At 34.5% G+C, this 14,548-nt stretch overlaps 1 protein-coding gene across 1 annotated transcript; it reads right to left on the minus strand.

Moving 5' to 3' along the window:
* Positions 1 to 9,733: 9,733 nt before the first annotated feature.
* LOC131606188 (dirigent protein 20-like) lies at positions 9,734 to 10,541 on the minus strand. The gene has a single exon (XM_058878457.1). It carries the CDS (start codon positions 10,453 to 10,455, stop codon positions 9,856 to 9,858), a length of 600 nt encoding a protein of 199 aa, XP_058734440.1. The 5' UTR covers positions 10,456 to 10,541; the 3' UTR covers positions 9,734 to 9,855.
* Between the last annotated feature and the right edge of the window lie 4,007 nt (positions 10,542 to 14,548).

The following is a 14,548-nucleotide window of genomic DNA, read 5'->3' on the forward strand; positions in this document are numbered from 1 at the left end:
CCATATTCGGTAAGGGGGCTCCATTTTTTCCAACAACTAAAGATGCTTTGGTCCTATTTAATCCTTCTAAAGTTTCAGCGTTGCAAAGTGTGGCACCTCCATCAGTCAGACGTTGGACTTTCCAAGTTCTCCCAACCTTTCAACCTCCGCTACAACCACTCTGAGGTCAAACTTTAAAGAAAAATTCATCGCAACCTACAATTCATAGACTATAAATGATCCACAATCTCTAGCAGCTACAAGTTAGTTTGGTCACGTAAGGAACAAACAATGTTTATAACCTAGTGCAATAGCAGAATTCATACTTACTCGCTAAAAGGATACTTTGGATTGAGGAAAACTTGTAGTTCACTTCCCTTAAGAATAATTGTGTTGTGGACCATTTCGCCGGGCGAGCAGAGAGGTGAGCCAAAGCCTATCCTCGTCGACACTATTTAACCACTTGTGGCGGCCCCTAGATTGTCGAGCCGCAATCTGTGTCAAGGACACTTGACTCTACCTCATGGTTCTAGAGGAATGAGCGGAAGTCACACGTCACCAGATGATCGTCATCATTGTCGATCACCACAAAATCACTCCAAAGGGAAAATCGGCCTAACATTAAAGCACCAACCCGTAACTAAAAGAGAAACCTGCTTTTGAGACAAATCCTTTGTAGTATGATCTTCAGATCTCTTAAAAAGCCCATGAAGTTGGGATGTTACGACATGATGGGGGATCCGGATGAACATATTGAGCACATAGATATCAGGCTCAACTATTATCATGCCCGAGGAGCCATAAAATGCAAGTTATTCATGTTAACCCTTAATGGAACCATCATTGCATGGTTTCTGGCTCTCCCACATGGAACTAAAGGTTCATGGAAGAATTTATGTGACTCTTTCACATCCCAATTTACAATGATAAAATGGAAACCCACCACCATAGTTTTTCTCAATAAAACCCAACATAAAAAAATTACAAAACTATGAAAATATATTGATCGATTCACAAAGGAACAAGTAGAAGTAGGGGGAGGACGATAGTTTGAAATGATGGATATTCAAGAAAGGGTTGAGGCCAGAGTGTATGTCTAGTGAAAACTTGGAGTTAGAGGAAGCCAATAGCTTGAATGACATGTTGGATAAGGCTTAGCCCTATATTAACTTTGATCAAGAACTCAAAGCCAAAGAAAGAGAGAGGAAGCAAGGAGTAAGGAACTCTAGACGTAGTCGGGTGAGTGAGACAGATTCCAACGGTTGTTGAGATGACGAAGACCCTGAGCCAAGTTCTCAACATATACTCATTTGAAAACTTTGAGGGAGAAAATTTGGCAACAATGCATGAACAACGAATTTAAAGAACTTGAGATCATGAATCTTTATCCAGTCAGGGAATCAACCAAGACACGTAAGTTGAAATATTGTTATTTTCACAATAGTCATGGTCCCCACAATAACGAATGTGTTCACTTTAAGGATACAACTGAGATGCTAACAAAAAAGATGTGAATTACTTGATACACGTAGGAGGGTGGTCAAAAGGAATATTAGGATAGAAGGAAATACAACAAGAAAATATGGTCTCCTTGTTGGGAAAAAGGGTCAATACATAAAACTATAGAGGCCATCAGTAAGGCTAAAGTAAAGAAGGATAATAGTGGTGACAAAGAAGAAGACCATAGAGGAAAGCGTAAATACATCATATCCATCATCGGGGGGCCTTCCTCGACCAAGGAATCTTTCCGAAGGCACGATGAAAAGAAGAATCGTTGAGCTGATGGTGCTTAATAATGAGTAGGGAACAGGATATGAAGAAAAACCATAGAGACCCATTCTTGAATTCTAGGATAGTGAAAAGGTAGGTGGAATCCAAAATGAAAGTTTTCTTTCGATAATTATAACAACCATAGCCAACTTTGATATGTCTACAATCCTCATCAACGAGGGAAGTTCTTGTGTCATTATGTATGCAGGGTTTTTTTGAAAAACTTGGGCTAAAAATAGAGAAGCAGTGGCCATTCGATGGCCAACCTACAAGGTTTAAGCGACATGGTCACTTTCCCCTGGGGTACATTGAGCTAATGGTTACCCTAGGGAAAAGGGAGGAATGCAAGGAAGTTTCCCCTATGGTACATTGAGCTAATGGTCACCCTTGGGGAAAGGTGGAATGCGAGGCCGAGTGACTTGCAGTTCTTAGTGATTTCCTATAGAAAAGTCTACAACTGCATCTTAGGTAGACACTTCGTGGCAATGCTGGACATGGCATCCTCTCTGATACACTTTAAGCCAGTGACGATCTACAACACTAAAGACACGTAAGTTTTTGCAATTTGGCCAAAAGGGAGAAAATAAAGAGAATGCGATGGAAATGGACGTGACCTCACTTATAAATCAAATGAAAGAAATGGTGACCATGCCGCCAAAGGAAGATATATATAAGTATGTAATGAATCACTATAATTTTTCAGGTACAAAGAAATGCTCAAAATGAAGGGTGAAGTTTCCCATGATGCACCACACCATCACGTCCAAAAACAAATAAATAGCGACATAATTGTTTGGTTAAGTTTATTTTGTTGTATACATAAAGCATAATTTACATAATATATTGCAATATCTTTTCCCAATGAGAATGCATAATTATTCACCAAGTTTTTGTCCTTATAATCTCAAGGATAAGGAAGACCCAAGGGTGTTATCGAAAACACCATAGACGTACAACTAAAAGAAATCAGAACCCCGTAGCAACGTCACACAGACAAATCTCACAAGACCACAAAATGAATTAGATATCAAGGGTTCACCCCTTCTTGGTAGCTATCCACTCTAGAGTATAGGAGTTAAGCTCCACTACGTCGGCCTCAAACCAATTTTAAACTTGAGGAAATGAAAGATGGGAAAAACTTTGTTCTAGAGCATTCCTCATAGACGTCCAGTAAAATTCCCTAAGCACGACCTCAGATGCTAGTTGCGTACTAGAGTTGCAAACTCAAAACCTGAGACATCACCACAATTGAACTTATGAGCATGAACTCGGGTACCAATAACTTCCAGAAGAATAAAACTCAAGGAGCTAAAGTAATACCATGATAGGTAGAAACAATGGTAAGTAAATAAAACAAAAAATTTGCTATTAAGTAGTACCTAATGAAATTTATTTACTCCGCGACAAATGATACAACGGGTTAGAAGACCCTAGACAAAAATACAAAGAATATGAATTTGGCTTGTCCCTAATAAAGATCGGCTTCCCATCCATCATCTCTTATTCTCGAAGGATATTCTCTCGGAAAATATAAATATGCAATGAAGGGTGAAAAGTACTACAAGGCATTTCAAAAGAAAACTGCAGAATAGAGAAACTGTCTTCCATCGAATTCACATACTTTTTGAATAACTCTAAGTTTTCCAAATGCATCTTCTGAAGACCTTCCAAATACATTCTTTCAATCTTCATGATCCTTTCTCAAAGATGCCTCTAGTTCATTCATTGTCTTGCGAGAATATTCAAATTCCTAGTTTGCCACAATAAGAGCGGCCTTCGTTGAGGAAATTTATGTTGAGTGGATATTAGGGCTTCATCTTTCTTCTTCATATTTTGTACAAGTGATTGCAATGTCTCATCCAGCAAGTAAGGGTACTCGAAAGTCTGCACAGTAGTTCCCATCTCTCTCAGCAGACCGCTCGCTTTGGTAACCTCATTCAGATACTAGTCCCGCTTAGTAGTGATAGAGTTGATGTGTTCCTAGAGTACTTCTCTCCCAACAGCACAAAATACTAAAATAGTTGGCATCTAACGCACTTGATATGTCATTTATGCCAGCTCCTCTTAATGAACAACCTCGTTCTTGCTCGAGAAAAATGCATAATATTCTTTAGAAATAATGTACCGAAATGTCTCTACTATTAGAGGACCAGGGCAAACAAAAAAGGTAGGAGGCGAGGCGATTAGAGTCAGTGTTGAACCTTCCCCAAGATTGAACCTTCCCTGATCTTACACGGCTAATCGAGGCCTTCTTCCCGATGGTTCACGACTAGAAGGAATTTTAACAATCAAACCCGTGGGAAGAATTCTCCCAACCTCGCATGGAGACGAGCGCAAAGTAAACTCCCCCGCGGGTTGATCAGTAGAATCCCAAATTTCTATTGAGGCCAAAACATGAATGATGGGTGTGGACAGATCGACAGAAGACTCCATGACTAGAACATCTCCTAAAGTTGGCACGTTGATGGCCACTGTAAGCGAAAGGATACGCCCCCTGGAGTCCTCTTCATTTGTAGTATCATCTAATGAGATGTCATATTATATTTAGACCACACCAACATCATTGAAATAAATAGTGAAATCTATCATAGAAAACATACATTTATGAAGAAAGAGATGACACACCCATTATATATTCTCTTATTCCTTTTGGGGAAACCTCCCTATCCATCTTAGTGAAATCTTGTGCGAACTTTTTACAAGAACTTTTTACAAGTCTCATTACATATTTGGTATAGTGTTGTGATGTTATTTCTCTTATTCCATTGTTTGCAAACATGACTTTAGCAAAACTCTAAATATAAAAAAGTAAATTTCTCTTAAAAAAAAAGAAGCAGAAGTTTGCATTATCTTTTCACATTGTAAAAATAACCTCTTGCACTAGAATTAATCAACATTCATAGTTGCAAAAATTTACTTCTATAGCATAATAAAACCCAATAAAATTAGAAAAGAATAATTAATTTATTTAGTTGATACAATATTTATTTCTATTTGTCACATTGTCTCTATTGGAATTTGGAATGGAAAAATATCCCTGCCACAAAAAACAGAATTCAAAGCCCCGGAGTCTTTTGTTGACTTATGCACTATACTATACCCACCCAATTTGATTTAGGTAAAGTAATACTTTTGTTTATTCATCATCTCATGCAACATTTCATATATTTATTTAATATTTCATATTGACATTTGTATATCACGAGAATAAATTATTTATTCAAATTAAGAAGTTTCTATTTTCTAGAAGAAGTTGAACTGTAATTTTAGTCTTCATAGATCACAGCTGTTATTTATTTTAATTTTTTAATCGATAATCTACTGATGTTATTTTACTTATAACACCGTAGGTATGGAGAATGACAAAACTAAAGAAAATTATAAAATTAATTATAGAAAAAAAAAGACAAAATTAGACGACATTGGGTTGGTTGATTTGTCTATTAACGGAAGACATTTACAATAAAATAGAATCCTCTTCATTTTCTCTCTTTATTACTATAGTTTTCAAATATTTAGAGTGTATAATAAATCATTAAACTTAATTAATGTCACACTATTGTATTTATATTTCACAAACTATAATAATGATAAAAATGGAGATGATGAGAAATGGAGAGCAGCTTGACGCATTTAGGAGAGAGTTTAGTCTTTGGCTAATAGCTCTTAAAGATGTTTTCTTTTCTTCAAGAGATATGCTTAGGAGGAAATTATATCCCTCAAGTGTGGATTTGTTAACTAATCTAAGGAGTATCAAGTAAGAAATTCATAAAAATAAAATAAAATAATGGGAATTTTGATTCAATGTGTCACAAAATCTTGATATTTATAAAGAAAAATATCCCATTAACTACTTGTCGTAGAATTGCGACCTATATAAAATAAATGTTTCTCCATTTGATTTTTTTATTCGGGTAATGTGTAGAGGTGGTAAAATAGGTTCGACCAGCGGGAAAAGCACGTTTTGCTCGCATTTTTACGCGGGCTTTTGCGGGGATAAACTTTTTCATACAATTTTATTAATTCTAGGCCTAAAAGATTCAATGTCCGTGAGTTTTCTCCCCCCCGCCCTCACTTTTTTGCGGAACGGTGCAAAATTTTTGACCCGCACAATCAAATATGTTCGCCCCGCTCCGTCCTATTTTTCGCGGGCTTTTACGGGGCGAACATGCCCGTTTGCCAACCCTAGGAATGTGTGAGAGTTTCTCTACTTTGGTATATGTGGCTCATCATGTTGGATTTGTTACCTCCTATTTTTTGACGTGTTCCATTGAATTTATTCTTGTGTGGCCAACTTTCCACACTTTTGGTTCCAAAATCTTTTGCTTCTTTGGTTAATGACAATATTAACCCTGAACATGACAATAAAATTCAATTAAAGTTTTATTGTGTTTTAATTAAGTCTAACATTTAGAAATCATTATAAATTACATTAAATTTGAAAAAGATTTGATTGATTAATATTTGAATGTGTTTCCTATTGCAATAGCATAGGTGATGAAGATGAAAGCCATTTGGCGGTAAACAGAAATTTGAAATGTAAACTGAATGAAAACAATGTTATTCCATGTGTAGAGTTATAAGCTATATATATATATATATATATATATATATATATATATATATATATATATATATATATAAGATTGTAGTGTGGCCCAATATACAAAGTAAAGCCCATAAGCTAATGAAATACAAAAGGCCCATAACTCTAATACTCCCCCTTAAACTTGGGGTATATGGAGGATAAGCCAAGTTTAGAAATGTTTTCTGAAAACAACTTAAGATCTAAAGGTTTAGTAAAAATATCAGCTAGTTGTTGGGTGGAAGAAACTGGAGGTAGACGAAACAATTGTTGTTGTAACTTTTCTCGGACAAAGTGGAAATCTAGATCGATGTGTTTAGTACGTTTGTGGAAGGAAGAGTTGTTGGCTATATGAATTGCGGATGCATTGTAACAGTAGAGGATAGCTGGTTTGAGGAAAGGTATGCGTAATATAGTTAGAAGGTTGTGTAGCCATTGTAGTTCACAAATTGTTGAGGCCATAGAACGGTACTCCTCTTCAGTGGAGCTTTGGGAGACAGTAGACTGTTTCTTAGATTTCCAAGAGATGAGAGAATCACCAAGGTAAATGCAGTATCCGGTAACAAATTTTTGTGTTTCAGGACAAGTTGCCCAATCTGAGTCAGAAAAGGCTTTGAGTTGAATGATTGATTTGCTAGGAAACAAGAGACCTTGGGCGGGAGAGGCTTTAAGGTAACGAAGAACACGCAGAGAAGCAGAGTAATGGAGGTCAGTTGGAGAGTTCATGTGTTGACTTAATTGTTGTACAACATATGAAATATCTGGTCTTGTGTTGAGTAGATAAATCAATTTGCCTACCAAGCGCCTGTAAGGCTTAGGATATTGTAATGGAGAGCCATCTGTGGAGGTGAGTCTTGTGTCACGAGCCATGGGTGTGGATAAGGGCTTACAACCTAGCAATCCAGCAGTGTCCAGCAGATCCAAAGTGTAATTTCTCTAGAAGATATTGATTCCTTTAGTATTGCGAGCCAGCTCAAGTCCCAATAAATACTTCATGTGTCACAAGTCTTTGATGTGAAAATGTTGTTGCAGTGTATGTTTAGTGGAATTGATGATATCTAAGTTATTGTCTGCAATTAAGATATCATCAATATAAATGAGAATGAAAGTATAAAACTGTTTTGAAGTATGTAAAAATAAGGAGTGGTCAGAAGTGCATTGAGTGTAATTGTTACATAGTAAAATAGTTGAAAGCTTCTCAAACCATTGCCTACTAGATTGCTTAAGTCCATAGATAGATTTGAGTAGCTTATATACTTGATTTGGATAAGAAGGAGTCATGCCTTTAGGGAGAGACATATAGACTTCCTCATCCAAATTACCATGTAGAAAAGCATTATGAACATCAAGTTGAAACAAGTGTAAATTTAATGAAGAAGCAAGAGAGAGGATGAGTCTTATAGTGGTTAGTTTAGCAACAGGGGAAAAAGTTTCAAAAAAATCTATACCTTGGACTTGGTTGAAGCCTTGTGCTACTAACCTTGCCTTGTGTCTTTCTATAGTGCCATTTGAGTGAAATTTGGTCTTGTAAACCCATTTGCACCCAATAGCTTTCTTACCTTGTGGAAGGGTGGTGAGTTGCCAAGTATTGTTGGCTGTCAAAGCTGAGATCTCATCATTCATAGCCTTAATTCATTGCGGATATTGGCTGGCTTGCTTATAATTGGTTGGTGTACAGGATGTAGTAATTGCAGATATATAAGAGTAAAATGCAGGGGATAGAGTAGAATATGATATGTATTTAGATATGTCATATAAAGTGGAAGAGTAAACAACATTGCAATCAAAATCTTTTAAATGAGCTGGTGCAGACCTAATTCTGTTAGAGGTTCTAGTTGTGGGTAGTTCAGGTTGGGGGGCAAGATTGATAGGGATATGTTGTTCAAGGATGTCATCAGAATTAGTGGAGTGTCATCATGGTTTGTTGAAGAGGGTTTGGGAAGAACACCATTGATGAATGAGATTTTGTTCTTGGAGGTTAAAGCGCGTCGCATAGATTTGCTCCAATTGTGATAATTGTTGTCATCCAATGGAGGAGCAACAATGGTGGCACCTGGATTTTCTCCAGGATGCAAGTAATATGGATTTCTTGGATTGAGACTTGGATCATCAGATTTTGGTGGAGGATCGGTAACTTTAGGTCTTTCCTCATCAGAAGAAGACGACATGATGAAGTATGAAGAGAAAACGAAAGAAAGATGATGATGAATGCGGAAGATGAATTTGGGAATTTATGGTTTGTTCACTAATACCATATTGCAATAGTATAGGTGATAAAGATGAAAGCCATTTGGTGGTAAACAGAAATTTGAAATGTAAACTGAATGAAAACAATGTTATTCCATGTGTAGAGTTACAAGCAATGGGCCATATATATACAAGATTGTAGTGTGGCCCAATATACAAAGTAAAGCCCATAAGCTAAGGAAATACAAAAGACCCATAACTCTAATATTTTCAACCTTGACTAATCCTAAAATTGCATGTCTACTTATTTTGACATACACTTCAATTGGTTTTAAGTGTAAACGGTTATAAATAAATAAATAAATTAATACTATCCATTTTAAAATGATTGTCTTTTTAATCTATAAATTTTGTTTTAAAATAAATACTTATTCCTACTCTTCAATATTAAAATAATTGGTATTTTTAAATCGTGTTTTATTATTATTATTATTATTATTATTATTATTATTATTATTATTATTATTATATGTTATTTCCAACAGGTTAATATAATGAATTTAATTAAAATATTAATATGTTTTGATAATATTATTACATTTCTAATAAATATACAAAAATCTTAAACAAACATTCATAACCGAGTTATAATAAACGTATAATAAAATTTAACTTCCTATCTATAAAATATAAATCTTGCTAACTTGTGCTAAGGATATTTCAAAAATTCAAAGTTAAAATTTTTTTATTCAGAAAACAATATTTTAACTTAAAAAAAAAAAGAAAATTAAATGCACAGCTTATAAAAAAAACATATTTTAATATTGAGTACCTTAACTCGTCTCATTAAATATTCAAGGGATAAATAACTCTTACCCCCTGCCATTAGGGCGAGTTTTGGTTTTCCCCTATTAATTATTTTTTTTGGATTTCTCCCTGTATTTTTAGGGTATCCCTTAAGCGTGTAAAAAACAGTGAAAACCCAGGGGGTAAATCAAAAAAACAAGTTTACAGGGGTCCTAAGTTCTATGATTTATCCTCCTAGGACCCCCTGTAAACTTGTTTTTTTGATTTACCCCCTGGGTTTTCACTGTTTTTTACACGCTTAAGGGATACCCTAAAAATACAGGGGGTAATCCAAAAAAAATAATTAATAGGAAGAAAACCAAAACTCGCCCTAATGGCAGGGGATAAATGTCAATTATCCCAATATTCAACGACAAGTTAATAATTCTACTTTTAAATAATAGATGGTAGACAGTTAGATGAATAGTTTACATACAAACACAAATACTAAAAAAATAAACATAACATAAACAACAACAATAATTAACTCAATAATGAAAAACATAAACATTGTACTCAACACAAGCATCTCCAGATTTTAGATCAATCCAATGAGTATGAGCTTGAGCATATCCTCTAGCAAATCTGAAGAGTCCACTCCCACCAACAACAGGCATCTCTCTAACCTTATGCATAGCAGGATTCTTCCCCAAGATAGTAATAGTACTTCCATTATACTTTCCTTCAACAAAAGCAAAATTCATAGCCATGAGAAAACCAAGCTCAACCTGTGAAGCAGATGCGTAGAAGCCTTGAGCTTTTCCAACAAGTTTGGAGCTAAGTTCTGGTCCTAATGTCAAAGGGTTGTCAATCATGTTGACTAAACCAAAAGCAGTGGTTGAGTTTGATGTTGGTGGAACAACCATAATTGAAGATGGGTTTTTTCCACTCAAGATGTCATGCCAATAGAATTTGAAATGACTTAACTTTTCCTTTTTGTTTAGGCCTAACAACTTGCGATCTATAGGACGAGCAAAATCAAAAGTGTTATCATCATTATCATTTTGTGGTGATGGTGTTGAGGAAGTGAGGGTGGTGGAGGAGACGAGAAGGAAGAAGAAGAAAGTGAGGAAATGTTGGGAATGCATTGTGATGTTGAATATGGAGAAGGTAAAGTAATGGAGGAGAGAATATATAATAATAATGGAAGGTGAATGATGAAGTGATGGTGAGGAGTTTGTCTTGTTTATAAAGACAACAAATGTGGAAAAGGGAAAGTTAACAAAAAAATACTAGTGGAGTAGAATGTTGGAAAAGTATTATTTTTCTTTTTCTAGGTCATTCTTAAGATGTCTAAATAAAATCATTGAAATGAGATTTAACCATGTGATTATATAAACTCTTTATTCGTATTATTTTTTTTTTTTTAGTAATTTAATATTCAGAATTTCACTCGTTAAAAATGAATAAATAAAATATTGCGTAATCTTGTAATCAAATATTTATTTTTTATTTTTGTTTATTGTGATTTTTTTATTTTAAAAATGAACATATTTAAAAAATGAGCACATATTTATATAAGAAAATAATTTTAAGAAATTAATGCAACATGTCTCAAAGTTTTTGTTGAGTGTCCATAATTATCTTTCAATTATTTAATTTCTTATATTTATATTTAATCATTTTAAAATTAATATTTTAAATGAATTTTGTTTATCACATACACAATATCATCAGTCTTGGTTATGAGAGTCTCATGGAGGAGATAAGTAATTAGAGAAAATTTAAGTAAGGTGGTTTGTTGACACTTTTTTTGTTGTTGATGAAAGACCTTAGCGATGCTTTGTGGAGAACGATTTCAATTGAGTTTTTTATTGGATTTAAAGTGGGGTTTGAGGGTTTAGTTTTGTCTCATATTTACTATGTTGATGATACTGTTAGATAAGGCTTCAGTTGAGAATCTTTGGGCCATAAAGTTTATCCTTAGAAGCTTTGAGTTGGCTTCAGGATTTAGGGTGAATTTCTCGAAGAGTTTCTTCTTTAGTTTAAACGGGGCATGAGGTTTTTCTTCAATTGGCTAAGAACTTTCTAAACTGTAAAGTAGTTTCCTCCCCGTTCGAGTGCTTAGGTTTCCCAATGGGCGCGAACCTGAGAAGGAAAGCGACTTGAGAGCCATTTGTTAGTCTTATCTCTAAAAGTCTAGCTTCTTGGAAATTTTGTTTTGTCATCCTTGATGTAAGGTGGCGCTCCTTAAGTTGGTATTGGTTGATATTCCTATCTTTTTCCTTCCATTCCTTAAGATGCATGTTTATCTCTCGTGCAAGATTGTTGGGATCTAGAAACGATTTATTTGGGGTGGGGCCAAAGGGAAGGTAAATGTGGCTTAGGTTAGATGGTAGGATGTGTGTAAGCCTAAGATGTTGGGAGGGTTAGAGGTTATAGATTTGAGGCTTTTTAACCTTGCCATTCTTGCTAAATGGAGGTGGATAGCGCTTGAGGTCTTAGGGGAGTGTCTGTATGGTGGAAAGACGTATAGTTATTTGGGTCTAAGGTGGAGGAAAACTCTAATTGGTTTACTAATGGTATTAGGAAGGTCCTTGGTGAATAGGCATGACAACAAGGAGGGGCGAGAACGAGTTTTACCTTCTCCGTATCCAAACTCGAATCCCAGTTAAATACTTGTTCCTCGTCCCAAACCAAAATGGAAATAAATAATTGAACCCAAAATCTGCCTCCAACGGGTTCGGGTATCCCGCCCAATCCATTCCCCCATCTACAACCTCATAATATATCCCGAACTCTACGAAACATTAGAAATAATAAATTAAAATAATCTTGAAAATAATTCAAACATATATTTCAAATATTTTAAATAATAAAGTACAAACCAAATATTAATGTATTAACCATACAATAATATTCTAAATTATCAAAATCAAATACTCCTAATCAACAGGGTGGGTTAGAAATGTATACTAGTATCTCCATTACATGCCCCATACTCATATTTTGAATTATGGGAAAACCCTAATCTAAACTTAATCAAATCGGGTTTTTCCTGTCAAACTCAAGAAGAATTTGAGGGGGTACTAGCGGATACGTATATTGTTGCTATATCTACTTAGAGGTGGGGAAAACCCGATTTTGGAAGGAAGTATGGAAGAATTATACTCATATTTGTGTGTCGTTTAGGAGGTCGTTTTTTATATAGCAGCAGTTTCAAATTGGATTGAAGGTCTTGAGTTTTTTTATAGGGTAAGTCTCAATTGCATGACCTGCTTTTGACTTGACATGTGATAATTTGGATTATCTGGAGATCTCACAATAATGTTATTTTTGTAATAAGAGCTCTTATGTTAATCACAGGGTGTAATGTCTCTTTTTTTGGAAGTGGATTTATACTCATTTTTCGAATCCCCCAAACCCGTCACTCTTTGATTAGGAGCAAGACCCTCTCACGTGTTTTGATTTATAAAGGTACATTGGGTGGCCAGTTGCCACTCTTAGACTTTTTGATGTCTTACCGCCTTCCCTATAATGATTTTTTGTTGGGGTAGCTTGTGCTCTTCTTCTTCTAGATCTTAGGGTCGACTTGGTGTAGTTGCTTTTAGAGCAATTGCAACACGGAGGTTATGATTACTTTTCTATGCGTTGGTTGGTTGTTCTACTGTGTTGTTTTCGTAGTGATTATTTTCTAATTGAATGTTATTTTTGGTTCTCGTTGTTGTCTAAGGATATCTCTAATACTCCTTGTTTTTTCGAGTTAAGGATGACTACAATAAACGGTTAAATTTACCTTAAAAAAAATTTAACATTGTTGAGTGTACAAACATAGTCCGAATTTAAGACCTCTAATTATGTGACAATATAATTACTTCATTTTTAGATTTATAAATAAAAAATGAATTTAATGGAAATACACCGACATGTAAATCAGTTTTACACTGTCAGTGAAATCATAACCGTTAATTTTTGTAGATGTTTGATTTTTTCTTTAAATCACATATAAAATATTTCTTTTTAAAGGTTGTGATGCACTAACCGTGTAAAATATTTTACACTGACTGTGCACTACCTTTGAACTCATAAAAAATTACATCGTGATATATATAATTAGAAAGACTAACACCTAACGTAACCGATGGTGCTAAATAATTTTTCTTAAAGAATTTACAGAATATGATTTGTTTCCATGGCTGTGAGTAGGTATGGCGTGGTTATTGGTTCATGGTTGAATCATTTCATTGACTCACTCGCATGCATCACATTGCTTTCTTTCTTTCTAAGGCCGGCCAGGACAGGAAACGAACGGGCATGAAAAAAGGCACTCAAGTCTTTGTGGTACCCATGCGTTCTACTTCTCTTGTCGGTTTTAGTTTAGTAGGTTACCAAATGCATATATAATTTCTTTATCACAAAATATTCCCCTTCACTATCTCCATAATTACTAAATATAAAATTCTATACTAACACTATAAATATTATTAATTTATCATGAAATAAAAAATTTCAATATGATAGATTTTTACAGCATTGTTAATTTTGCAATTATAATACAAATTATATACATCTATTAGTATATCAACTTTTTTTAATATTAAAAAAATTGTAAGAATTTTATAAATAGAAGCGGATGAAATAATTAATAATTAGTATATTTCTAAAAAGAGTTATATAAGTGTTTTTTCATGTTTTCAGAAAATCAAATCACAAGTTTTAGTTTATTTAATGAATTAATTCGGAAAAAAATTATACACAGCTTGTGCAAAATAGTTTGAATAAAAAGTGTGTGCGCTTGAATGTTGATGTTTGAATATAGAGCATTTGGATAGAAATTTCAATAAGGACAATGTAGAAATGTTCGACGAGATAGAGTAAACATCGAACACAAATAAAAGTAAAATAAATTGAATGCTTGGATTAAAGAATTATAGAAGGGACACAGATTCATACATGTTTTCTCATAAAAAAATTTCTCTGAGTGACTTTGATACTTTGAGCTAAGGATTAATGATAAAATTTGCGAACCTTGATTACACGAATGAAATCAACTCATATACTAAACATCAATAACTGTTGATAACAATCACCACCCTAAAACTCGACACGTATCCTATTACTTGGACATTGTCCTCTACTTTGCTTCCACATGTCTTTAGTCTTTGAACTGCTTCTAAACTGCTACTCAGATCAACAACTGTTCTTACATCTTTTAAATTCTTAAGTTGAAAACATCTTCAA

Source organism: Vicia villosa, linkage group LG5 (genome assembly GCF_029867415.1).
Source record: "Vicia villosa cultivar HV-30 ecotype Madison, WI linkage group LG5, Vvil1.0, whole genome shotgun sequence".
NCBI classification, from domain to species: Eukaryota; Viridiplantae; Streptophyta; class Magnoliopsida; order Fabales; family Fabaceae; genus Vicia; species Vicia villosa.

Coding starts and splice junctions, on each gene's coding strand:
- LOC131606188 (XM_058878457.1), bottom strand. CDS start 10,455: ATGCATTCCCAACATTTCCTCACTTTCTTCTTCTTCCTTCTCGTCTCC.